This window comes from Staurois parvus, unplaced genomic scaffold (genome assembly GCF_062004578.1).
Source record: "Staurois parvus isolate SC_StPar_1 unplaced genomic scaffold, SC_StPar_1.0 ptg001422l, whole genome shotgun sequence".
Lineage (NCBI taxonomy): Eukaryota > Metazoa > Chordata > Amphibia > Anura > Ranidae > Staurois > Staurois parvus.
The window spans coordinates 11,079-36,638 of record NW_028319218.1 but is presented as its reverse complement, the minus strand read 5'-3'; the positions used below and the strand labels follow the sequence as shown (position 1 = coordinate 36,638).

The window sequence follows — 25,560 nt, the reverse complement described above, 5'->3', positions numbered from 1 at the left end:
TCTGGTCTGCGATTGGTTGTGGCGGTTCTTCAGTCCTTCCTCTGATTGGTTGTCCTGTGATTGGTTGTGGCGGTTCTTCTCTTCTTTCTGCCAGTCCTGTGCCAGGAGCCGGGCGGAGGAGCTGAGTGCCGAGAGAGATGCAGAGCGTAAGGAGGCGGCATCACACCCCGGGGTCACCGGCCAGGTACCGGCAAAGAGAGGGGGCTACCTCAGTATTGGGGTCCATTCAATCTAGGGGGAGGGGGGGTTACTTCAGTTTTTGCGGTCCAATCAGGCTGGGGAAGGGGTGCTACCTCAGTATTGGGGTCCAGTCAGTCTGGGGGAGGGGGGTTACTTCAGGTTTGGGGTCCAGTCAGTCTGGGGGAGAGGGGCTACCTCAATATTGGGGTCCAGTCAGGCTGGGGGAGGGGAGTTACTTCAGTTTTGGGGTGCAGTCAGTCTGGGGGAGAGGGGCTACCTCAGTATTGGGGTCCAGTCAGGCTAGGGGAGGGGGGTTACTTCGGTTTTGGGGTCCAGTCAGGCTGGGGGAGGGGTTTACTTCAGTTTTGGGGTCCAGTCAGGCTGGGGGAGGGGGGTCCTCAGCATTGGGGACCAGTCAGTTTGGGTGGAGGAGGTTACCTCAGTACTGGGGTCCAGTCATTCTGGGTGGTAGGGGGGTTTTCCCAGTATTGGGGTCCAGTCAGTCTGGGTGGTAGGGGGTTTCCTCAGTATTGGGGTCCAGTCAGTCTGGGGGAGGGGGTTTCCTCAGTATTGGGGACCAGTCATTCTGGGGAGGAGAGGTTTTCCTCAGTATTGGGGTCCAGTCAGTCTGGGGGGAGGGGTTTACTTCAGAACTGGGGACCAGTCCTTCTGGGGGGGAGGAGGGTTTCCTCAGTATTGGGGTCCAGTCAGTCTGGGGGAGGGGGGTTTCCTCAGTATTAGGGTCCAGTCAGTCTAGGGGAGGAGTTTACATCAGTATTGAGATCCAGTCTGTCTGGGGGATGGGGTTACCTCATTATTGGGGTCCAGTCTGGAGGCCAGGGGGGTTACTTCAGTAATGGGGTCCAGTCAGTCCCCTCCCCCTCACCTCCTCTCCTCATGCTGGGACTTGTAGTGTCCTATCACAGTGATGGGGATGATTGCTGATGACATGACATTGGCTCATCTGTGGTTCCCCGGAGGTGGAGGGTTATCTACAGCAGTCCTGAGGGGGGCACCGTGGCTGCAGATCCAAAACATTATGTTTGGACACATTAGAGAAGCGTTACACCCCCCGTCAGGGTATTATTGCCACCTCTGACCCTTTTGGGGATATTTACCCCCTGTGTGTCCTGGCAAACCGGGTGCCCAACATGTTGCCTCTTTGGCATGTATTGTGTGGCCCTTGGTGCTTCTGCAGAGAACCGCCTGTTTCCCGTACACAGGTGCTTCATCAGGACGAAGGATCCATATTCTTTGGACCGACTTCTAGTCATTGGCAGGGTCCATACACTTGCAGTTGGCGGGCACACAGGTGGCCGTGGCGTACATGACACCATTGCGTCACTTCCATTTCTGTCCTTGTGATGGACATTGTTTATCGACTTGTTAGGTTTGGTGCCGTACAGCAAGACAACGGCTCAAGAAACTCCCGCTTCCACCTGGACCTCTGGTTCTACTTCACATTGCAGAACTGGCTTCTGGATTTCGGACGGCCGATCGTAATGGTGAGTTACATCGTTAATATTTGGAAACGCTTTAGTAGAACCAGTGAAAAAAAAAATCTACAAATTGTGCTTCTTTAAATTGTCGAAGGAACATTTACAAAATTTCTGCTAAATATAAAAGATTAACCTGCATTGAGTTAATAAATAACAAAATTTTGTAAATTCGAAATTGCGCCTTTTTGCGAAATCAAACATATGCAAAACTGTAAATAATAAAATTTCCCCAAAAATCTGGATTTTTTTTTTTTTTATTTTATTTTTTACTTACAGCTTTCAGAGCTTGTAGAAGATCCCCTAAACCGGGTGTCGGCAACCCACGGCTCCAGAGCCGCATGCGGCTCTTTTTCACCTTGGCTGCGGCTCCGGAGCACACTGCCCACCAGGTGACAGGCAATAGGGCAGCAATGGGCAAACTACGGCCCGGCGGACCTTTTAATCCGGCCCGCGGAGCTAGGCTCCCGCTAGGCTCCTCTCACAGTCCGCCCTGAAGACCGGTGTAGCATGAAAATCTGTCTCCTATGAGGATCTGTCCCACCCCAAGGTATCTGCGCATGTGCCGGAGATCGCCGATCGGCTGCTAATGCCTGAAACTGGCACATGCGCAGATACGTCGAGGGGGACAGATCCTCATAGGAGACAGATTTTCATGCTACACCGGAACGGCGAGAGGAACGCGCGGAGCAAAGGTAAGTGAATTGACACAGGGGGGACTTGGGAACTTAATATAGGGGATGAATTAATATGGGGAATGAATTACTATAGGGGGGGATGAATTACTATAGGGGGGGATGAATTACTATAGGGGGGGATGAATTACTATGGGGGATGAATTACTATATGGGGGATGAATTACTATATGGGGGATGAATTACTATATGGGGGATGAATTACTATGGGGGATGAATTACTATATGGGGGATGAATTACTATATGGGGGATGAATTACTATATGGGGGATGAATTACTATATGGGGGATGAATTACTATATGGGGGATGAATTACTATATGGGGGATGAATTACTATGGCGGATGAATTACTATGGGTGATGAATTACTATATGGGGGATGAATTACTATATGGGGGATGAATTACTATATGGGGGATGAATTACTATATTGGGGATGAATTACTATATGGGGGATGAATTACTATATGGGGGATGAATTACTAGGGGGGATGAATTACTATATTGGGGATGAATTACTATATTGGGGATGAATTACTATATTGGGGATGAATTACTATATGGGGGATGAATTACTAGGGGGGATGAATTACTATATTGGGGATGAATTACTATATGGGGGATGAATTACTATATGGGGGATGAATTACTATATGGGGGATGAATTACTATATGGGGGATGAATTACTATATGGGGGATGAATTACTATGGGGGATGAATTACTATGGGGGGATGAATTACTATATGGGGGATGAATTACTATATGGGGGATGAATTACTATATGGGGGATGAATTACTATATGGGGGATGAATTACTATATGGGGGATGAATTACTATATGGGGGATGAATTACTATGGGGGGATGAATTACTATGGGGGATGAATTACTATATGGGGGATGAATTACTATATGGGGGATGTATTTTCAGTTTTAAAAATGTGGCTCTCAAAATAAATTTCAATCGTGGTTTTGGCGAGATTTGGCTCAGTTGAAAAAAAAGGTTGCCCACCACTGACCTATGGCTATGATTGTGATTATGACGGTACACTGTGGCCCTGATTAACCCTTTGCTTACTGGGCCCTTAAACCCCCTTCATGACCAGAGCGCTTTTTGCAATATATGCAGTGTCGGATTTGTTTTAAATGTTGCAATGGTTTTGCGGCTCCCAGTCTTTTTTTCCCTCTCGGAAACGGGTCCAAGTGGCTCTTTATGTCTTAAAGGTTGCAGACCCCTGCCCTAAACCATATAGTTGCTAAAAGCGCATGACCAGTAGAATAAAAAGAAGGTGCTAAATTTGAAATTGCGCCTTTTTGCAAAATTGTGAAAATCAAACATATGCCAAACTGTAAATAATAAAATTTCACCAAAAATCTGGATTTTTTTTAAATTTTATTTTTTACTTACAGCTTTCAGAGTTTGTAGAAGATCCCCTAAACCATATAGTTTCTAAAAGCACATGACCAGTAGAATAAAAAGAAGGTGCTACTAATTTTTATGGCCCCATGATATTTGCACTAATGTTTATCAAAACATTATTTTCGTTAAAAATACAATAAAATCATTATTAGCAGTTACAAACAAAGCAGATTTGACAAAATTCCACCTAAATATAAAAGCTTAACCTGTATTGAGTTAATAAATAACAAAATTTTGTAATTTTGAAATTGCGCCTTTTTGCGAAATCGTGAAAATCAAACATATGCAAGACTGGAAATCGAATTTCCAAAAAATCTCGATTTTTTTTTTTTTTTTTTTTTTTTTTTTTTTTTTTTTTTCTTTATTTTTCAATTACAGCCTTCAGAGTTTGTAGAAGACCCTCATAAACCATATAGTTTCTAAAAGCACATGACCAGTAGAATAAAAAGAAGGTGCTACTGATTTTTATGGCCCCATGATATTTGCGCTAATGTTTATCAAAACATTATTTTCGCTAAAAATACAATAAAATCATTATTATCAGATACAAACACAGCACATTTTACAAAATTCCACCTAAATATAAAAGCTTAACCTGTATTGAGTTAATAAATAGCACACATTTGTAAATTTTGAATTGCGCCTTTTTTGCGAAATAGTTAAAATCAAACATATACAAAACTGTGAATAATCGAATTTCTGAAAAATCTGAATTTTTTTCTTTATTTTTCACTTGCAGTTTTCAGAGTTTGTAGAAGATCCCCTAAACCATATAATTTCTAAAAGCACATGACCAGTAGAATAAAAAGAAGGTGCTAAATTTGAAATTGCGCCTTTTTGCAAAATCGTTAAAATCAAACATATGCAAAACTGGAAATAATCGAATTTCCAAAAATCTGGATTTTTTCTTTATTTTTCACTTCCAGCCTTCAGAGTTTGTAGAAGACCCTCATAAACCATATAGTTTCTAAAAGTGCATGACCAGTAGAATAAAAAGAAGGTGCTACTGATTTTAATGGCCACATGATATTTGCGCCAATGTTTATCAAAACATTATTTTCGCTAAAAATACAATAACATCATTATTAGCAGATACAAACACAGCACATTTTACAAATTTTCTCCTAAATATAAAAGCTTAACCTGTATTGAGTTAATAAATAACACAAATTTGTATATTTTAAATTGCGCCTTTTTTGCGAAATAGTGAAAATCAAACATATGCAAAACTGGAAATAATAAAATTTCCCCAAAAATCTGGATTTTTAAAAATTTTATTTTTCACTTACAGCTTTCAGAGTTTTTAGAAGAGACCCTAAACCATATAGTTTCTAAAAGCGCATGACCAGTAGAATAAAAAGAAGGTGCTACTAATTTTTATGGCCCCGTGATATTTGCGCCAATGTTTATCAAAACATTATTTTACTAAAAATACAATAAAATCATTATTAGCAGATACAAAAACAGCACATTCTATAAAATTATTCCTAAATATAAAAGCTTAACTGTAGTGAGTTAATAAATAACAAAAATTTGTACATTTTAAATTGCGCCTTTTTGCAAAATAGTGAAAATCGAACATGCAAAACTATAAATAACCAAATTTCAGAGTTTGTAGAAGACCCCCTAAACCATATGTTTCCTGAAAGCACGTGACCAGTAGAATAAAAAAAAAGCTGATACTGATTTTTAAGGCCTCGCAATATTTACGCAAATGTTTATTAAAACATTATTTTAGATAAAAATACACTAAAATCATTATTAGCAGATACAAACACAGCAAATTTTACAAAATTCTTGCTAATTCCCTACTAAATATAAGAGCTTAACCTGTATTAAAAAATGACAAATATTTGTAAATTTTAGATTTTGTGCAATGGTGAAAATCAAACATGCAAAACTGGAAATAAAAATAAAATTTCTCTAAAAATCTGGATTTTTTTTTTTTATTTTTCACTTACAGCTTTCAGAGTTTTTAGAAGACCCCCTAAACCATATAATTTCTGAAAGCACATGACCAGTAGAATAAAAAAAAGGTGCTACTGATTTTTGGGGCCCCGAGGTATTGTGCCGATGTTTATCAAAACATTATTTTTGCTAAAAATACACTAAAATCATTATTAGCAGATACAAACACAGCAAATTTTCCAAAATTCCTGCTAAATATAGAAGTTTAACCACTTGCCCTCCAGGGGATTTAAACCCCCCCTTCTGACCTGGCCATTTTTTTTTGTGATACGGCGCTGTGTTATTTTAACTTACAATTGCGCGGTCATGCACCGCTGCACCCGAAGGAAATGTACTTCCTTTTTTTCCTACGAATTGAGATTTCTTTCAGTGGTATTTGATCGCTGTGCGTTTTTTTTTTTTGTTTTTGTTTTTTTGGGGGTTTTTTGAGCTATAAGAAAAGCGGCAATTTTGAGACAAAAACATTTTTTTTGACGTTTTGCTATTAAACATGTTAAGGAAAAAAATTTTAAAAATCAAATTTTGTCATAAATTTAGGCCAAAATGTATTCTGCTCCGTGTGTTTGCTAAAAAAAAAAAAAAAATTCCAATATGTGTAAATTAATTGGTTTGTGTGAAAGTTATAGCGTTTACAAATGGTGGTATATATACTGGGATTTTAAAAATTTTTTTTGTAATTTGCCACCATTACAAGTAAAATCAGTGAGTTCTAGTGGGACTGCGGCGGGCATTCTGACACTGATGGGAATTGACTTGGTGTCACTGACATCCCCAGTGACACCAGTACAGTGATTTGTGCTAATAAAAAGCACTGACACTGTACTAATGGAACTGGGCAGGAAGGGGTTAACAGGGGTGATCAAAGGGTTAACTGTGTGCTGTTTTGCATACTGGGCTGTGTGTGTGCTTCACTGTAAGCACTCTGCTTTGGATGGCTGTGCTGTGCACGAGATGACAGGTAGGGGAACAGTTTTGTTTACAAACAGTCCCCGACCCCCCCCCCCCCCCCGTCGGAGATGCTTGGCAATAACTCACTGGACACTGGCTAGTGATCACTGTCCAGGACTCGGTGATTGACAGCCGCGGACCCCTACCTGGAAATGCAAAATCGCGTATATATACATGATTTCGCACATCCGTGCCACCCTGTAGCAGTACTTCTGCTATAGGGCGAACAGGAAGTAGTTAACCTGAGTTAATAAATAACAAATATTTGTACATTTTTTTTATTGTGCCTTTTTGCGAAATGGTGAATAATGAATGTACACAAAAGTGTAAATAACTATGTTTCTCAATATTTCATTTTTCACTTAACAGTTTTCAGAGTTTGTAGAAGACCCCTTAAACCATATGTTTTCTGAAACACATGCCCAGTAGAATAAAAAGAAGTTGCTACTGATTTTGTGCAAATGTTTCTAAAAAATTATTTCCGCTAAACATACACTAATATCATTATTAGCCGATACAAACACATCAAATTTTACAAAAGTCCTGCTAAATTCCTACTAAATATAAAAGCTTAACCTGTATTGAGTTATTAAGTAACAAATATTTGTAAATTTAATTTTAAATTGCGCCTTTTTGCGAAATGGTGAAATTTGAACATATGCAAAACTAAATAATCAAACCTCTCTAAAAATCCGGATTTTTTTTTTTATTTTTCACTTACAGCTTTCAGAGTTTGTAGAAGACCCCTAAACCATATGTTTTCTGAAAGCACATACCCAGTAGAATAAAAAGAAGCTGCTACTGATTTTTAAGGCACCACGATATTTGCGCAAATGTTTATCAAAACAATATTTTCGCTAAAAACACACTAAAATCATAATCGGAAGATATAAACACAGCAAATTTTACAAAATTCCTGCTAAATATAAAGGCTTAACCTGTATTGAGTTAATAAATAACAAAAATGTAGTACATTTTAAATTATGCCATTTTTGGAAATGGTGAAAATCGAACTTATGCAAAACTATAAATAACCAAATTTTTTAAAAAAATTTGGAGGTTTTCATTTTTCACAGTTTTCAGAGTTTGTAGAAGACCCCCTAAACCATTTGTCGTCGGGAGGCCAGAGGAGGGAAGCCGACAGCTGAGGGGGGTGGGAGGCAATTTAGATGGCAGCAAAGGCAGGTGGAGCAGTAGGACACAGCACAGTGAAGGGGGTGGGGGGGGAGGTCACATTTAAGAAGATCAGAGCTATAATTTTGTTTAGCAGCGTCTGATTGGACACAGCCTACGTCATTGGCTCTTTACTGCGATCGGTGATCCACTGTTCCCCAGGGACGCAGTGCACCACCGATCACCACGCTGTACGCCCCCGGGGGTGCGCATGTACAGCTAGAGTGGGAGGATGTCATATGACGTCCTCCCAAAACGAGAGAACTGCCGCCCGTCTGTCTTTTCCGGCGGTTGACATTGTTTGTATTAGGAGAGATGGAGAGAGAGATATCATTCCCCCCCCCCCCCGGTACAAATCATTAGTAAGACCTCATCTGGAATATGCAGTTCAGTTTTGGGCTCCAATTTACAAAAAGAACATTGGGGAACTGGAGAAAGTACAGAGAAGGGAAACCAAACTGATACGAGGCATGGAGGAGATCAGCTATGAGGAAAGATTAGAGGAACTGAATGTATTCTCTACTGAGAAGAGGAGATTAAGGGGGGGGGGGGATATGATCTCCACGTATAATACATAAGGGGGATATGATCTCCATGTATAATACATAAGGGGGGGATATGATCTCCATGTATAATACATAAGGGGGGATATGATCTCCATGTATAATACATAAGGGGGGATATGATCTCCATGTATAATACATAAGGGGGGATATGATCTCCATGTATAATACATAAGGGGGGATATGATCTCCATGTATAATACATAAGGGGGATATGATCTCCATGTATAATACATAAGGGGGATATGATCTCCATGTATAATACATAAGGGGGGGATATGATCTCCATGTATAATACATAAGGGGGGATATGATCTCCATGTATAATACATAAGGGGGGATATGATCTCTATGTATAATACATAAGGGGGGGATATGATCTCCATGTATAATACATAAGGGGGGATATGATCTCCATGTATAATACATAAGGGGGGGGATATGATCTCCATGTATAATACATAAGGGGGGATATGATCTCCATGTATAATACATAAGGGGGGGATATGATCTCCATGTATAATACATAAGGGGGGATATGATCACCATGTATAATACATAAGGGGGGGATATGATCTCCATGTATAATACATAAGTGGGGATATGATCTCCATGTATAATACATAAGTGGGGATATGATCTCCATGTATAATGCATAAGGGGGGATATGATCTCCATGTATAATACATAAGGGGGGATATGATCTCCATGTATAATGCATAAGGGGGGGATATGATCTCCATGTATAATGCATAAGGGGGGGATATGATCTCCATGTATAATACATAAGGGGGGGATATGATCTCCATGTATAATACATAAGGGGGGATATGATCTCCATGTATAATACATAAGGGGGGATATGATCTCCATGTATAATACATAAGGGGGGGATATGATCTCCATGTATAATACATAAGGGGGGGATATGATCTCCATGTATAATACATAAGGGGGGGATATGATCTCCATGTATAATACATAAGGGGGGGATATGATCTCCATGTATAATACATAAGGGGGGATATGATCTCCATGTATAATACATAAGGGGAGATATGATCTCCATCTATAATACATAAGGGGGGATATGATCTCCATGTATAATACATAAGGGGGGATATGATCTCCATGTATAATACATAAGGGGGGGATATGATCTCCATGTATAATACATAAGGGGGGATATGATCTCCATGTATAATACATAAGGGGGGATATGATCTCCATGTATAATACATAAGGGGGATGTGATCTCCATGTATAATACATAAGGGGGATGTGATCTCCATGTATAATACATAAGGGGGATGTGATCTCCATGTATAATACATAAGGGGGGGGATATGATCTCCATGTATAATACATAAGGGGGGGGATATGATCTCCATGTATAATACATAAGGGGGGGGATATGATCTCCATGTATAATACATAAGGGGGGGGATATGATCTCCATGTATAATACATAAGGGGGGGGATATGATCTCCATGTATAATACATAAGGGGGGGGATATGATCTCCATGTATAATACATAAGGGGGGGGATATGATCTCCATGTATAATACATAAGGGGGGGGAATATGATCTCCATGTATAATACATAAGGGGGGATATGATCTCCATGTATAATACATAAGGGGGGGATATGATCTCCATGTGTAATACATAAGGGGGGATATGATCTCCATGTATAATACATAAGGGGGGGATATGATCACCATATATAATACATAAGGGGGGATATGATCTCCATGTATAATACATAAGGGGGGATATGATCTCCATGTATAATACATAAGGGGGGATATGATCTCCATGTATAATACATAAGGGGGGGATATGATCTCCATGTATAATACATAAGGGGGGGGATATGATCTCCATGTATAATACATCAGTGGTTCATATAGTGAACTCGGTGTATTTATTCCCCCTGAGGTCATCACAGAGGACAAGGGGGCGCTCTTTACATCTGGAGGAAAAGAAATGTAATCTCCAAACACGGAAAGGTTTCTTCACAGTAAGAGCGGTGAGAATGTGGAATAGACTCCCTCAAGAGTTGGTTGTGGCCAGCTCAGTGGATTGCTGTAGGAAAGTCCTGGATTCTTTCTTGGATACACAGAATATAACTGGATAGAACATTTATAGGTGACGTTGATCCAGGGAATATCTGATTGCCTCTCGGGGGATCAGGAAGGAATTTTTTCCCCGCAGGAGCAGATTGGATCGTGCTTTGCTGCGTTTTTTGCCTTCCTCTGGACCAACTGTGGCTGTAGGATTATAACCTTTTTTTTTTTTCTTAATTGTTGAACTGGATGGACTTTTGTCTTTTTTTCAGCCAGACTAACTATGTAACTTTCCTTCCACTTCACAATTCTGTGCCACTTTGTGTCGGTCTATCACATAAAATCCCAATAGGATACATTTGAGTTTTTGGTTGTAAGATGACAACATGGGGAACATTTCAAGGCTCTATATATGCTTGGGAAGTATTCTCCCCTCCCAAAGGTTTGGTGGTTATTTGGGTATTGCCTTTTATTTTTACTTTTACACCACAAGAATTGAGAGAAATATTTTTTTTTCTGCAGAACAAGGCAGTAGGCATCAATTCAGTACCTTTCCTCTTTTGCGCTCCGATAGGATCTCTATGGTCTGAAATGGCGGGTAAGAGGAGCGTAACCTAATATTGATCTGCGAACAGATGACATGCTGAGCGCCGAGTCCTCGGCTGGAACACAATTTGCGTTGATACGTGATATTGCTGTTTACTTTGTCCCTCTGTGACTTCTTAGCCTTGCAAGCTGGTGGTACGATGGTGTAAATGGCTGTGACACCGACACCATGGAAATAAGTAGATTCTGAGGCTGGGAGGAAAAGTTTTATCTTCTTAAAAGGTGGTGATGTCAGGAACATTGAGCTGTGAAAGGTTCAGGCTGATGTCACATTATCCTTTGCTGGCTCATGAATGCAAATGGAAACATTTGTACAGTCACAGATCGTACCCTCTTATCTGTGATGAGCTCCCCCCTCCACACACACACACTGACACCAGCGATGGGGCACTATTCCCCCCACTGACACCAGCGATGGGGCACTATTCCCCCCACTGACACCAGCGATGGGGCACTATTCCCCCCACTGACACCAGCGATGGGGCACTATTCCCCCCACTGACACCAGCGATGGGGCACTATTCCCTCCACTGACACCAGCGATGGGGCACTATTCCCCCCACTGACACCAGCGATGGGGGCACTATTTTCCCCCCGCTGACACCAGCGATGGGGGCACTATTTTCCCCCCGCTGACACCAGCGATGGGGGCACTATTTTCCCCCCGCTGACACCAGCGATGGGGGCACTATTTTCCCCCCGCTGACACCAGCGATGGGGGCACTATTTTCCCCCCGCTGACACCAGCGATGGGGGCACTATTTTCCCCCCGCTGACACCAGCGATGGGGGCACTATTTTCCCCCCGCTGACACCAGCGATGGGGGCACTATTTTCCCCCCGCTGACACCAGCGATGGGGGCACTATTTTCCCCCCGCTGACACCAGCGATGGGGGCACTATTTCCCCCCCCCCCCCAACACTGACACCAGCGTCGGGGTACTATTTTCCCCCTCACAGTGACAGGGCACTATTTTCCCCTTACTGACACCAGTTACAGGGCAGGATTCCCCCTCCCCACTGACATCAGTGATGGGGCAGGATCCCCCCCCCTCCCCACTGACATCAGTGATGGGGCAGGATTCACCCCCCCCCCTCCCCACTGACATCAGTGATGGGGCAGGATTCCCCCCCCCCCCACTGACATCAGTGATGGGGCAGGATTCCCCCCCTCCCCACTGACATCAGTGATGGGGCAGGATTCCCCCCCCCCCCCACTGACATCAGTGATGGGGCAGGATTCCCCCCCGACATCAGTGATGGGGCAGGATTCCCCCCCCCCCCCACTGACACCAGTGATGGGGCAGGATTCTCCCCCCCCACTCCCCACTGACATCAGTGATGGGCCAGGATCCCCCTCACTGATACCAGTGACGGGGTGCAATCCCCCCCCCACACACACACACACACACACTGACACTAGTGGTGGGGCTCTATCCCCCCCACTGACACCAGCAATGGGGCATCATTTGCTCCCACTGGCCACGGTCCAGTACCCCTAAAGGCCAAATTACAGTAAATCAGCCCTTTGTTTAGAAGGTTTGGAGACCCGTGGGATAGATAATCAGATGATTGGCGTGTGTGTGGATGAGTCCAAGGCAAGCTCTGCTTTAGGTAAAGCCCTATTAGACTTTCAGTTTAACCCCTCACCTACAGGGCACTTCTACCCCCTTCCTGCCTACCGGGCACTTCTACCCCCTTCCTGCCTACCGGACACTTCTACCCCCTTCCTGCCCACCGGACACTTCTACCCCCTTCCTGCCTACAGGGCACTTCTACCCCCTTCCTGCCTACCGGACACTTCTACCCCCTTCCTGCCTACAGGACACTTCTACCCCCTTCCTGCCCCCTGGACACTTCTACCCCCTGCCTGCCTACAGGGCACTTCTACCCCCTTCCTGCCTACAGGGCACTTCTACCCCCTTCCTGCCCACCGGGCGCTTCTACCCCCCTCCTGCCTACCGGGCACTTCTACCCCCTTCCTGCCTACCGGGCACTTCTACCCCCTTCCTGCCTACCGGGCACTTCTACCCCCTTCCTGCCTACCGGGCACTTCTACCCCCTTCCTGCCTACAGGGCACTTCTACCCCCTTCCTGCCCACCGGGCACTTCTACCCCCTTCCTACCGAGGGCAATTTTCAGCTTTCTGCACTGTCACACTTTGAATGACAATTGCGCGGTCATGCAACACTGTACCCATATGACATTTTTATCATTTTTTTGAGACAGATAGAGCTTTATTTTGGTGGTATTTAATCACCTCTGGGATTTTTATTTTTTCTTAAACCAAAAACCACTGAAAATTTTGAAAAAAAAATTTTTTTTCTTAGTTTTTGTTATACAATTTTGTAAATAAGTGATTTTTCTCCTTCACTGATGTGCGCTAATGAGGCTGCACTGATGGACACTGATAGGCTGCACTGATGGACACTGATAGGTGGCACTGCTGGGCACTGATGAGGAGGCACTGGTAGGTTGCACTGATGGGCATTGACAGGCATCACTGATATATGGCACTGTTAGGCGGCACTGTTAGGCAGCACTGACTGGCACTTTTAGGCGGCACTGACTGACAGGCGGCACTGATGTGCACTGATAGGCGACACTGACTGGCACTATTAGGTGGCACTGATTGGTAGCACTGATGGGCGACACTGATTGGCATTGATAGGTGGCACTGACTGGCACTGACGGGTGACACTGAAGGGCAGCTCAGATGGTCACTGGTATGTGGCATTGATCTGGCACGTGGCACTGATGGGCACTGGCACGTGGCACTGATGGGCACTGGCACGTGGCACTGATGGGGCCACACTGATCATCAGGGCACACTGATCATCAGTGCCCTGATGATCAGTGTAGATGTCCCCTCTGCAGAAAGCCGATTTACCGGCTCTCCTCTCCTCTGTCAGCCTGACAGCTCGAGAGGAGAGAAATTCCGATAACCGGCATTTCTGTGTTTACATGTGATCAGCTGTGATTGGACACAGCTGATCACATGACTGAGCCGACATCTTCGGCTCTTTCCGTGATCCGCTGTGTCCGAGGTACACAGCACACCGGCGATCGCCATGCTGCACGCTCCCTGAGCCGCGCATGCGCGGTGAGACTGGAAGGACGTCATATGACATCCTATCAGAACGAGAGAACCACCTTGTGCCCGTCATTGTACTATAGGGCGGGTGGGAGGCGGTTAAAGAGGATGGGTATTCTATACATAGTTACACTGTTTTGGCTTGGACCAATGTAACTATGTATATATCATACCTGGCCGATGCCCCGGAGGCTGGAAATCACTGAAGTAGACACCACTACTACACCGCTACTACAGGGATCTTCACTAGTTTCCAGGTCCTGAAAACAAGTGGCTGTCCTGCTGCATTCTGAACATAAGAGGTTGGCCGCTCAGCATGGGCACCATTCAGTGAATGCTTTACATTTTCTTTCAGGTACTTACAGTCAGGTCCATAAATATTGGGACATGGACACAATTCTAACATTTGTGGCTCTATACACCACCACAATGGATTTGAAATGGAATGAACAAGATGTGCTTTAACTGCAGACTGTCAGCTTTAATTTGAGGGTATTTACATCCAAATCAGGTGAACGGTGTAGGAATTACAACAGTTTGCATATGTGCCTCCCACTTGTTAAGGGACCAAAAGTAATGGGACAATTGGCTTCTCAGCTGTTCCATGGCCAAGTGTGTGTTATTCCCTCATTATCCCAATTACAATGAGCAGATAAAAGGTCCAGAGTTCATTTCAAGTGTGCTATTTGCATTTGGAATCTGTTGCTGTCAATTCTCAAGATGAGATCCAAAGAGCTGTCACTATCAGTGAAGCCATCATTAGGCTGAAAAAACAAAACAAACCCATCAGAGAGATAGCAAAAACATTAGGCGTGGCCAAAACAACTGTTTGGAACATTCTTAAAAAGAAGGAACGCACCGGTGAGCTCAGCAACACCAAAAGACTCGGAAGACCACGGAAAACAACTTTGGTGGATGACCGAAGAATTATTTCCCTGGTGAAGAAAACACCCTTCACAACAGTTGGCCAGATCAAGAACACTCTCCAGGAGGTAGGTGTATGTGTGTCAAAGTCACCAATCAAGAGAAGACTTCACCAGAGTGATTACAGAGGGTTCACCACAAGATGGAAACCATTGGTGAGCCTCAAAAACAGGAAGGCCAGATTAGAGTTTGCCAAACGACATGTAAAAAAGCCTTCACAGTTCTGGAACAACATCCTATGGACAGAGGAGACCAACATCAACTTGTACCAGAGTGATGGGAAGAGAAGAGTATGGAGAAGGAAAGGAACTGCTCATGATCCTAAGCATACCACCTCATCAGTGATCATGGTGGTGGTAGTGTCATGGCGTGGGCATGTATGGCTGCCAATGGAACTGCTTCTCTTGTATTTATTGATGATGTGACTGCTGACAGAAGCAGCCGGATGAATTGTGAAGTGTTTCGGGAATATTATCGGCTCATATTCAGCCAAATGCTTCACAACTCATTGGACGCTTCACAGTGCAGATGGACAATGACCCAAAGCAGACTGCAAAAGCAACCAAAGAAGTGGAATGTTCTGCAATGGCCAAGTCCATCACCTGACCTGAATCCGATTGAGCATTTCACTTGCTGAAGACAAAACTGAAGGGAAAATGCCCCAAGAACAAGCAGGAACTGAAGACAGTTGCAGTAGAGGCCTGGCAGAGCATCACCAGGGATGACACCCAGCGTCTGGTGATGTCTATGCGTTCCACACTTCAGGCTGTAATTGACTGCAAAGGATTTGCAACCAAGTATTAAAAAGTGAAAGTTTGATTTATGATTACTATTCTGTCCCATTACTTTTGGTCCATTAACAAGTGGGACGCACATATGCAAACTGTTGTAATTCCTACACCGTTCACCTGATTTGGATGTAAATACTCTCAAATTAAAGCTGACAGTCTGCAGTTAAAGCACATCTTGTTCCTTTCATTTCAAATCCATTGTGGTGGTGTATAGAGCCAAAAATGTTAGAATTGTGTCTGTTCCAATATTTATGGACCTGACTGTATATAGCGCCATCAATGTACGCAGCGCTTTACATATGTATTGTACATTCACATCAGTCCCTAACCCTCAAGGGGCGTACAATCTAAGGTCCCTAACTCACATTCATACATACACATACTAGGGCCAATTTAGACAGGAGCCAATTAACCTACCAGCATGTCTTTGGAGTGTGGGAGGAAACCCACGCAGGCCCAGGGAGAACATGCAAACTCCAGGCAGGTGGTGCCGTGGTTGGGATTCAAACCAACGACCCTAGTACTGCCAGTTGGAAGTGCTAACCATTTAGCCACTGTGCTGAATAGATGCAAAGCATTCTCTGAATGGACAAGGTGGAGAGACGGGGCAGTGATATCATGATCTCCACCTCGTCCATTCAAAGAACCCTTTGCATTCATTCAGAAGATGCAAAGAATTCTGTGATTGGCATTGTGCTGACTGTCCAACCTTCTGTATTTAGTAAGCATCAGGCAGCTCAACAAGTGGAGATCACTGGATTAGCGGCACCTACTTCAATGATTTCCAGCTCCCAGCCAGCTCTATACTTAGATGGGTCCAAGCAGCACAAATGTAACAATATCCATACCTGCAATTCTTCTTTACCCCCTTCCAGTCCGGACACTTTCCCCCCCTTCCAGTCCGCACACTTTCCCCCCCTTCCAGTCCGCACACTTTCCCCCCCTTCCAGTCCGCACGCTTTCCCCCCCCCCCCCCCCTTCCAGTCCGGACGCTTTCCCCCCCCCCCCTTCCAGTCCGGACGCTTTTCCCCCCCCCCTTCCAGTCCGGACGCTTTCCCCCCCCCCTTCCAGTCCGGACGCTTTCCCCCCCCCCTTCCAGTCCGGACGCTTTCCCCCCCCCCCTTCCAGTCCGGACGCTTTCCCCCCCCCCCTTCCAGTCCGGACGCTTTCCCCCCCCCCCCTTCCAGTCCGGACGCTTTCCCCCCCCCCCCCTTCCAGTCCGGACGCTTTCCCCCCCCCCCCTTCCAGTCCGGACGCTTTCCCCCCCCCCCCTTCCAGTCCGGACGCTTTCCCCCCCCCCCTTCCAGTCCGGACGCTTTCCCCCCCCCCCCCTTCCAGTCCGGACGCTTTCCCCCCCCCCCCCCCTTCCAGTCCGGACGCTTTCCCCCCCCCCCCCTTCCAGTCCGGACGCTTCCCCCCCCCCCCCCCTTCCAGTCCGGACGCTTTCCCCCCCCCCCCCCTTCCAGTCCGGACGCTTTCCCCCCCTTCCAGTCCGGACGCTTCCCCCCCCCCCCCCTTCCAGCATTTTTTGAGACAGATAGAGCTTTATTTTGGTGGTATTTATTCATCATTGGGTTTTTTATTTTTTTTGCTATATGAATAAAAAAATTCCAAAAATTTTGAAAAAAGTTTTTTTTTATAAAATTTTGCAAATAAATAATATTTCATCATAAATCTTGCCCAAAATTTATTCCGTTATCTTTTTATTAAAAAAAAATAACCCAAATTAGTTTATAACCAAAAATTATAATTTTTTTAAATTTTTTTTTTTTTTTTTACATTTTTATTTATTTTTTTATATTGTTATGTTTTTGGGGTTTTTTTTACATACCATCATCCTAGCAGTACAGGGTCACCATGGTGACACTGTACTACTTGTAGGGGGTGATGAAGATTTTTTTTAATTTTTTTTTTACACACTGATTGCTTTTAATCAAACAAAACATCTGCCCATCCAAATCACTGACTAAACTTAGGTCAGCCTCTGACTAACAGGGAACAGGGCGCACTCCTAACGGGTCCTTCCCCCCCCCCCCCCCCCTTCCAGTCCGGACGCTTTCCCCCCCCCCCCTTCCAGTCCGGACGCTTTCCCCCCCCCCCCTTCCAGTCCGGACGCTTCCCCCCCCCCCTTCCAGTCCGGACGCTTTCCCCCCCCCCTTCCAGTCCGGACGCTTTCCCCCCCCCCCCCTTCCAGTCCGGACGCTTTCCCCCCCCCCCTTCCAGTCCGGACGCTTTCCCCCCCCCCCCCCTTCCAGTCCGGACGCTTTCCCCCCCCTTCCAGTCCGGACGCTTCCCCCCCCCCCCCCTTCCAGCATTTTTTGAGACAGATAGAGCTTTATTTTGGTGGTATTTATTCATCATTGGGTTTTTTATTTTTTTTGCTATATGAATAAAAAAATTCCAAAAATTTTGAAAAAAGTTTTTTTTATAAAATTTTGCAAATAAATAATATTTCATCATAAATCTTGCCCAAAATTTATTCCGTTATCTTTTTATTAAAAAAAAATAACCCAAATTAGTTTATAACCAAAAATTATAATTTTTTTAAATTTTTTTTTTTTTTTTACATTTTTATTTATTTTTTTATATTGTTATGTTTTTGGGGTTTTTTTTACATACCATCATCCTAGCAGTACAGGGTCACCATGGTGACACTGTACTACTTGTAGGGGGTGATGAAGATTTTTTTTAATTTTTTTTTACACACTGATTGCTTTTAATCAAACAAAACATCTGCCCATCCAAATCACTGACTAAACTTAGGTCAGCCTCTGACTAACAGGGAACAGGGCGCACTCCTAACGGGTCCTTCCCCCCCCCCCCCCCCCCCTTCCAGTCCGGACGCTTTCCCCCCCCCCCTTCCAGTCCGGACGCTTCCCCCCCCCCCTTCCAGTCCGGACGCTTTCCCCCCCCCCTTCCAGTCCGGACGCTTTCCCCCCCCCCCCCTTCCAGTCCGGACGCTTTCCCCCCCCCCCTTCCAGTCCGGACGCTTTCCCCCCCCCCCCCCTTCCAGTCCGGACGCTTTCCCCCCCCTTCCAGTCCGGACGCTTCCCCCCCCCCCCCCCTTCCAGCATTTTTTGAGACAGATAGAGCTTTATTTTGGTGGTATTTATTCATCATTGGGTTTTTTATTTTTTTTGCTATATGAATAAAAAAATTCCAAAAATTTTGAAAAAAGTTTTTTTTTATAAAATTTTGCAAATAAATAATATTTCATCATAAATCTTGCCCAAAATTTATTCCGTTATCTTTTTATTAAAAAAAAATAACCCAAATTAGTTTATAACCAAAAATTATAATTTTTTAAAATTTTTTTTTTTTTTTACATTTTTATTTATTTTTTTATATTGTTATGTTTTTGGGTTTTTTTTTACATACCATCATCCTAGCAGTACAGGGTCACCATGGTGACACTGTACTACTTGTAGGGGGTGATGAAGATTTTTTTTTTTTATTTTTTTTTTACACACTGATTGCTTTTAATCAAACAAAACATCTGCCCATCCAAATCACTGACTAAACTTAGGTCAGCTTCTGACTAACAGGGAACAGGGCGCACTCCTAACGGGTCCTCCCCCCCCCCCCCCCCCCCCCTCCAAAAAAGAAGACAGAGCCTGGAGTTGGACTGTAAGTAACGTCGCTGGAGATATTTAATAGTTAGATTGGATCTTTCTATAAAAATATACCGATAGTTTTACGTGAGTGATAGCAACTGCAGAAGAATATACACTGCTCCAAAAAATTAAAGGAGCAGTGTCAGGTAGAAGGTCCTTAACCCATCAGCAGGACCGGTATCTGCTCCTTTGTGCAAGGAGGATCAGATGAGCCCTGCCAGAGCCCTACAAAATGACCTCCAGCAGGCCACTGGTGTGAATGTCTCTGACCAATCAGAAACAGACTTCATGAGGGTGGCCTGAGGGCCCGACGTCCTCTAGTGGGCCCTGTGCTCACTGCCGGGCACCATAGAGCTGGATTGGCATTTGCCATTGAACACCAGAATTGGCAGGTCCACCACTGGCACCCTGTGCTTTTCACAGATGAGGGCAGGTTCACCCTGAGCACATGTGACAGACATGGAAGGGTCTGGAGAAGCCGTGGAGAACGTTCTGCTGCCTATAACATGGTTCAGCATGACCATTTTGGTGGTGGGTCAGTGATGGTCTGGGGAGGCATATCCATGGAGGGACACACAGACCTCTACAGGCTAGACAATGGCACCCTGACTGCCATTAGGTATGGGGATGAAATCCTTGGACCCATTGTCAGATCCTACGCTGGTGCAGTGGGTCCTGCTTTCCTCCTGGTGCAGTGGGTCCTGGGTTCCTCCTGGTGCACAACAATGCCTGGCCTCATGTGGGGGAGTAGGCAGTTCCTGGAGGATGAAGGAATTGATACCCTTGAATGGCCCCCACGCTCACCTGACCTAAATCCAATAGAACCCCTCTGGGATGTCATGTTTCGGTCCATCCAACGCCACCAGGTTGCACCTCAGACTGTCCAGGATCTCAGTGATGCCCTGGTCCAGATCTGGGAGGAAATCCCTCAGGACACCATCCGCGGTCTCATTAGAAGCCCCCCCCGACGTTGTGAGGCATGCATACAAGCACGTGGGGGCCATACAAACTACTGAGGGCCATTCTCATCCACCTTACCAACCGCTCCATCTCCGCCACCCCCCTCTGCCAATCCCTCCACTGGCTTCCGATTGCCCAACGGATCATATTCAAAATCCTAACACTGACGTACAAAGCCGTCCACCATACTGCCCCGAACTACATCACTGACCTAATATCCAAGTACCACCCAACACGCACACTCCGCTCCTCACAAGACCTCCTTCTCTCTAGTTCCCTGGTCTCCTCCTCCCATGCCCACCTCTAGGACTTCTCCAGGGCGTCACCCATACTCTGGAACTCCCTACCCCAATCCATCAGACTATCACCTACTCTCCTTTCCTTTAGGCGTACCCTGAAAACCCATCTCTTCAGGGAAGCCTACCCCACCCCCTGCAAAATTCCGGCCTCCTCCACTCTTCCTACCACCCCATCCCCCACAGCTATTTCCTCCTGTGCCACCATCCCCTCCCTCCTAGATTGTAAGCTCCAAGGAGCAGGGCCCTCGAACCCCTCGTGTATCGCATTGTATTGTTATTGTACTGTCACATGTTGTGTCTCCCATTGTAATGTACAGCGCTGAGCGAACTATCGGCGCTTTATAAATACTGTATAATAATAATAATAATAAAATTCTGAGTTGCTGCAATGACATTTCAGCAGAATGGACTCGCCTACTGCATCATTTTTCACTTTGATTTTCAGGGTGTCTTTGAATTCAGTCCTCTGTAGGTCGATCATTTTCATTTCCATCCAATGATGGGGCGTCCTTACGTTCCTCACCCATCACCCCGTCCATGTCAGTATAGAGATCCAGCAGGAGATTCCTCCCCATTGAGATCTGATGGGTTTTCAAAGTGTTCCTTTCATTTTTTGGAGCCGTGTATATTGTTGTGTTTCCATGTATATAGTATGTATTAAAAGTCATTATAAACCCTGCTAAGCTGTAGTGAATTAGTTCTGTTTCCTGTACAGATAATCCTTCCCTTGGACTGGTTTCCTCTGAACAAGCCCAGCGCAGGAGACTACTTCCACATGGCGTATAACATCATTACTCCTCTGCTGCTTCTAAAGGTAAAATTAGAGAAACAAAATTTGAATTTGTTTTACCTATAAATGTTTCAACATACAGCGGGTATAGAAAAGAATCACCCCTCCCCCTCCCTTTAAAATAATCACATTTTGTTGCTTTGCAGCCTGAAATGAAGACAGACACAGTTTTTGTTTTATCCATCTGTATTTACGCAGTGCAACTTATAACCTCTAAGTGAAAGATATAACACATATCAGAAAGAAATTCAAAAAACAAAACGCACCGAGTTGGAAAAAGGATCACCCCCAACCCTTGTGTCAGTATTTTGTTGAACCCCCTTTTACTTTAATTCCAGCCTTTAGTCTGTTGGGATTTGTCTCTACTAACTTTGCACCTCTAGACTTTGCGATATTTGCCCGCTCTTCTTCGCAGAACTGCTCAGGTGCAGTGACATTTGATGGTGACGGTTTGTGGACGGCAGTCTTCAAGTCATTCCACAGATTTTCAATGGGGTTGAAGTCTGGGCTCTGACTAGGCCATGCAAGGACATTCACCTCCTTCTCCAACCACTGGGGGGGCCATTGTTGCTGTGTGCTTTGGGTCATTGTCATGTTGGAAGGTAAACCTTCTTCCCATTGACCACTTTCTGGCAGAGGGCAGCAGATGTTCCTCCAGAATGTGACGTTATTTTGCCCCATCCATTTTTCCTCCTATCCTGACAAGTGCTCCAGTCCCTGCTGCAGAGAAACCCCCCATAACAGGATATTACCACCCCCCCTCAATAACAGGATATTGCCCCCTCCATGCTTTACTGTAGGAATGGTGGTGTTTGGATTATGAGCTGTATTGGGTTTCCGCCAGACATATTGTTTAGTGTTGAGGCCAAATCATTCTATTTCAGTCACATCTGACCAGAGGACCTTTCTCCACATGTTCTCAGAATCTTCAACTTGCGTTTTGGCAAAGCTCAGTGGTGACGGCATGCGGCCTTTCTTGAGGAGCGGCTATTTTCTTGCACCCCTCCCATACAAGCCACATTTGTGGAGGATTTGTGATATTGATGTCACACGCACACAACAGCCACTCTTTGTCATCAATTCCTGACACGGCTTCAGAGTTGCTGTAGGCCTCTTGGTATACTCCGTGGCCAGTTTCCTCCTGGCTCTTTCATCCAGCTTGGAGCAACGTCCTGATCCAAGGAGGGTCTGTGTTCTACCAAATACCTTCCACTTCTTAATAATAGACTTCACTCTGCTTCTAGGCATTGACAAAGCCTTTGACCTTTTTTTGTATCCATCTCCTGACTTGTGCCTGTCCACAACTTTATTCTGGAGATCCCAGTGACAGTGCCTTGACACCCATAGTTGATTGACCGCTCTTTGTCATTAATTCCTGACACGGCTTCAGAGTTGTTGGAGGCCTCTTGGTAGCCTCTCTGACCAGTTTCCTCCTGGCTCTTTCATCCACTTTGGAGCGACGTCCTGATCCAGGGAGGGTCTGTGTTCTACCAGATACCTTCCACTTCTCAATTATAGACTTCACTCGGCTTCTAGGCATTGATAAAGCCTTTGAATTTTTTTTTGGATCCATCTCCTGACTTGTGCCTGTCCACAACTTTATTCTGGAGATCCCAGTGACAGTGCCTTGACACCCATAGTTGATTGTTTGCTTCAGTTGCACTATCAGTGACTGAAATGCTCCAGGAAAGCTCTTTTCATGCTGAGCCAATCAAAATGACCACAGCTGATCACAGGTGAAAGTCAAATGGCATTGAGAAGGTGATTAGCTACACCTGATTGAGTTTACGAGTCATTTTTAGGAGTGGGGCAATCCTTTTTCCAAATCAGTGATCCTGTTTTTGAATTTTTTTCTGACAGGTTGGTTTTCTATCCTTCACTTGGATGTTATAAGTTGCACTTCGTAAATACAGCTGGATAAAACAAAAACTGTGTCTGTTTTCATTTCAATCCCCTCCATATCATGTGATTCAGGTGCTCCAATCCCCTCCATGGACACAGGTGTATACAATCAAGCCCCTAGGCATGCAGACGGCTTCTACAAACATTGGTGAAAGAATGGGTCGCTCTCAGGAGCTCAGTGACTCCAAGCGTGGTCCCGTGATAGGTGGCCACCTGTGCAATAAGTCCATCTGTGACATTTCCTGGCTACTAAATATTCCACGCTCAACTGTTAGTGGGATTATAACAAAGTGGAAGCAACTGGGAACAACAGCCACTCAGCCACCAAGTGGTAGGCCACGTCACATGAGAGGGCGGGGTCAGCGCATGCTGAAGCGCACAGTGCGCAGAAGTCGCCAACTGTCTGCAGAGTCAATAGCTAAAGACCTCCAAACTTGGTGTGGCCTTCAGATGAGCCCAACAACAGTGCGTAGAGAGCTTCATGGAATGGGTTTCCATGGCCGAGCAGCTGCATCCAAGCCTTCCATCACCAAGTGCAATGAAAAGTGTCGGATGCCGTGGTGTAAAGTTAGGTAAAGTTGATCCAGGGAATATCCGATTGCCTCTCGGAGAATTAGGAAGGAATTTTTTTCCCAGCAGGTGCAAATTGGATCAAGCTTTGCTGGGGGTTTTTTTGCCTTCCTCTGGCTCAACTGTGGGTGTAGGATTATAACTTTTTTTTTTTTTCTCTATGGTTGAACTGGATGGACTTTTGTCTTTTTTTCAGCCAGACTAACTATGGAACTATGTAGCCACTGGGCTGTAGAGCAGTGAAGATGTGTTCTCTGGAGTGACCAATCGCGCTTCTCTGTCTGGCAATCTGATGGACGTGTCTGGGTTTGGCGGTTGTCAGGAGAATGGTACTTGCCTGACTGCATTGTGCCAAGTGTAAAGTTTGGTGGAGGGGGGATTATGGTGTGGGGTTGTCTTTCAGGGGTTGGGCTTGGCCCCCTAGTTCCAGTGAAGGGAACTCTTAATGCGTCAGCATACCAAGACATTTTGGACAATTTCATGCTCCCACCTTTGTGGGAGGAGTTTTGGGATGGCCCCTTCCTGTTCTAACATGACTGCTCACCAGTGCACAAAGCAAGGTCCATAAAGACATGGAGGAGCCAGTTTGGGGTGGAGGAACTTGACTGTCCTGCACAGTCCTGACCTCAACCCCATAGAACACCTTTGGGATGAATTAGAGCGGAGACTGCGAGCCAGGCCTCCTCCCCCGACATCAGTGCCTGACCTGACAAATGTGCTTCTGGAAGAATGGTCCAACCTTCCCATAGACACCCTCCTAAACCTTGTGGACGGCCTTCCCAGAAGAGTTGAAGCTGTTATAGCTGCAAAGGGCGGGGCCAACTCAATATTGAACCCTACGGACTAAGACTGGGGGGCCATTAAAGGTCATGTGTGTGGGAAAGGGCGGGGCCAACTCAATATTGAACCCTACGGACTAAGACTGGGGGGCCATTAAAGGTCATGTGTGTGGGAAAGGGCGGGGCCAACTCAATATTGAACCCTACGGACTAAGACTGGGGGGCCATTAAAGGTCATGTGCGTGGAAAGGCCGGCGGCCCAATACTTCAGGCAATATAGTGTATCTCTTCATCTGGAGGGCATTGCCTGTGGTCGTAGTCTGTGATGCCTATTACAAGGAACAGGATTTGGTGCAAAGACCCTGTGCTCCTTCCTGTATGGAATCTGAAAAACGTTTTACTACGCATTGGCAGCCACTATGGAATAATGACCTCCATTTCCCATATGCAGTAAATGATGGCATTATTACTTTGTTACTCCGATTTGTCAGACTCTGATTCATTTATATTCTTGATTTCTCTTGCAGCTGATTGAAAGGTCTCCAAAAACTCTTCCAAACTCGGTGATCTATATCAGCATCATGACGTTCGTGATGGGGGCCAGCATCCACCTCGTAGGGGACTCCGTAAATCACAGACTGATCTTCAGCGGATACCAGCTTCACCTGTCTGTGCGGGACAATCCAATCATGCAAAAGCTGCAACCCCCCACCCTG

General features: G+C 45.0%; 1 protein-coding gene across 1 annotated transcript; it reads left to right on the top strand.

The window, feature by feature from the left end:
• Positions 1-41: 41 nt before the first annotated feature.
• On the top strand, positions 42-25,560 carry CLN6 (CLN6 transmembrane ER protein; the record flags this gene model as incomplete). The annotated part of the gene is made up of 4 exons (XM_089662066.1): positions 42-184; positions 1,571-1,685; positions 21,519-21,617; positions 25,372-25,560. Coding segments are annotated over exons 1-4 (450 nt in total), but the record flags the coding sequence as incomplete, so codon positions are not given.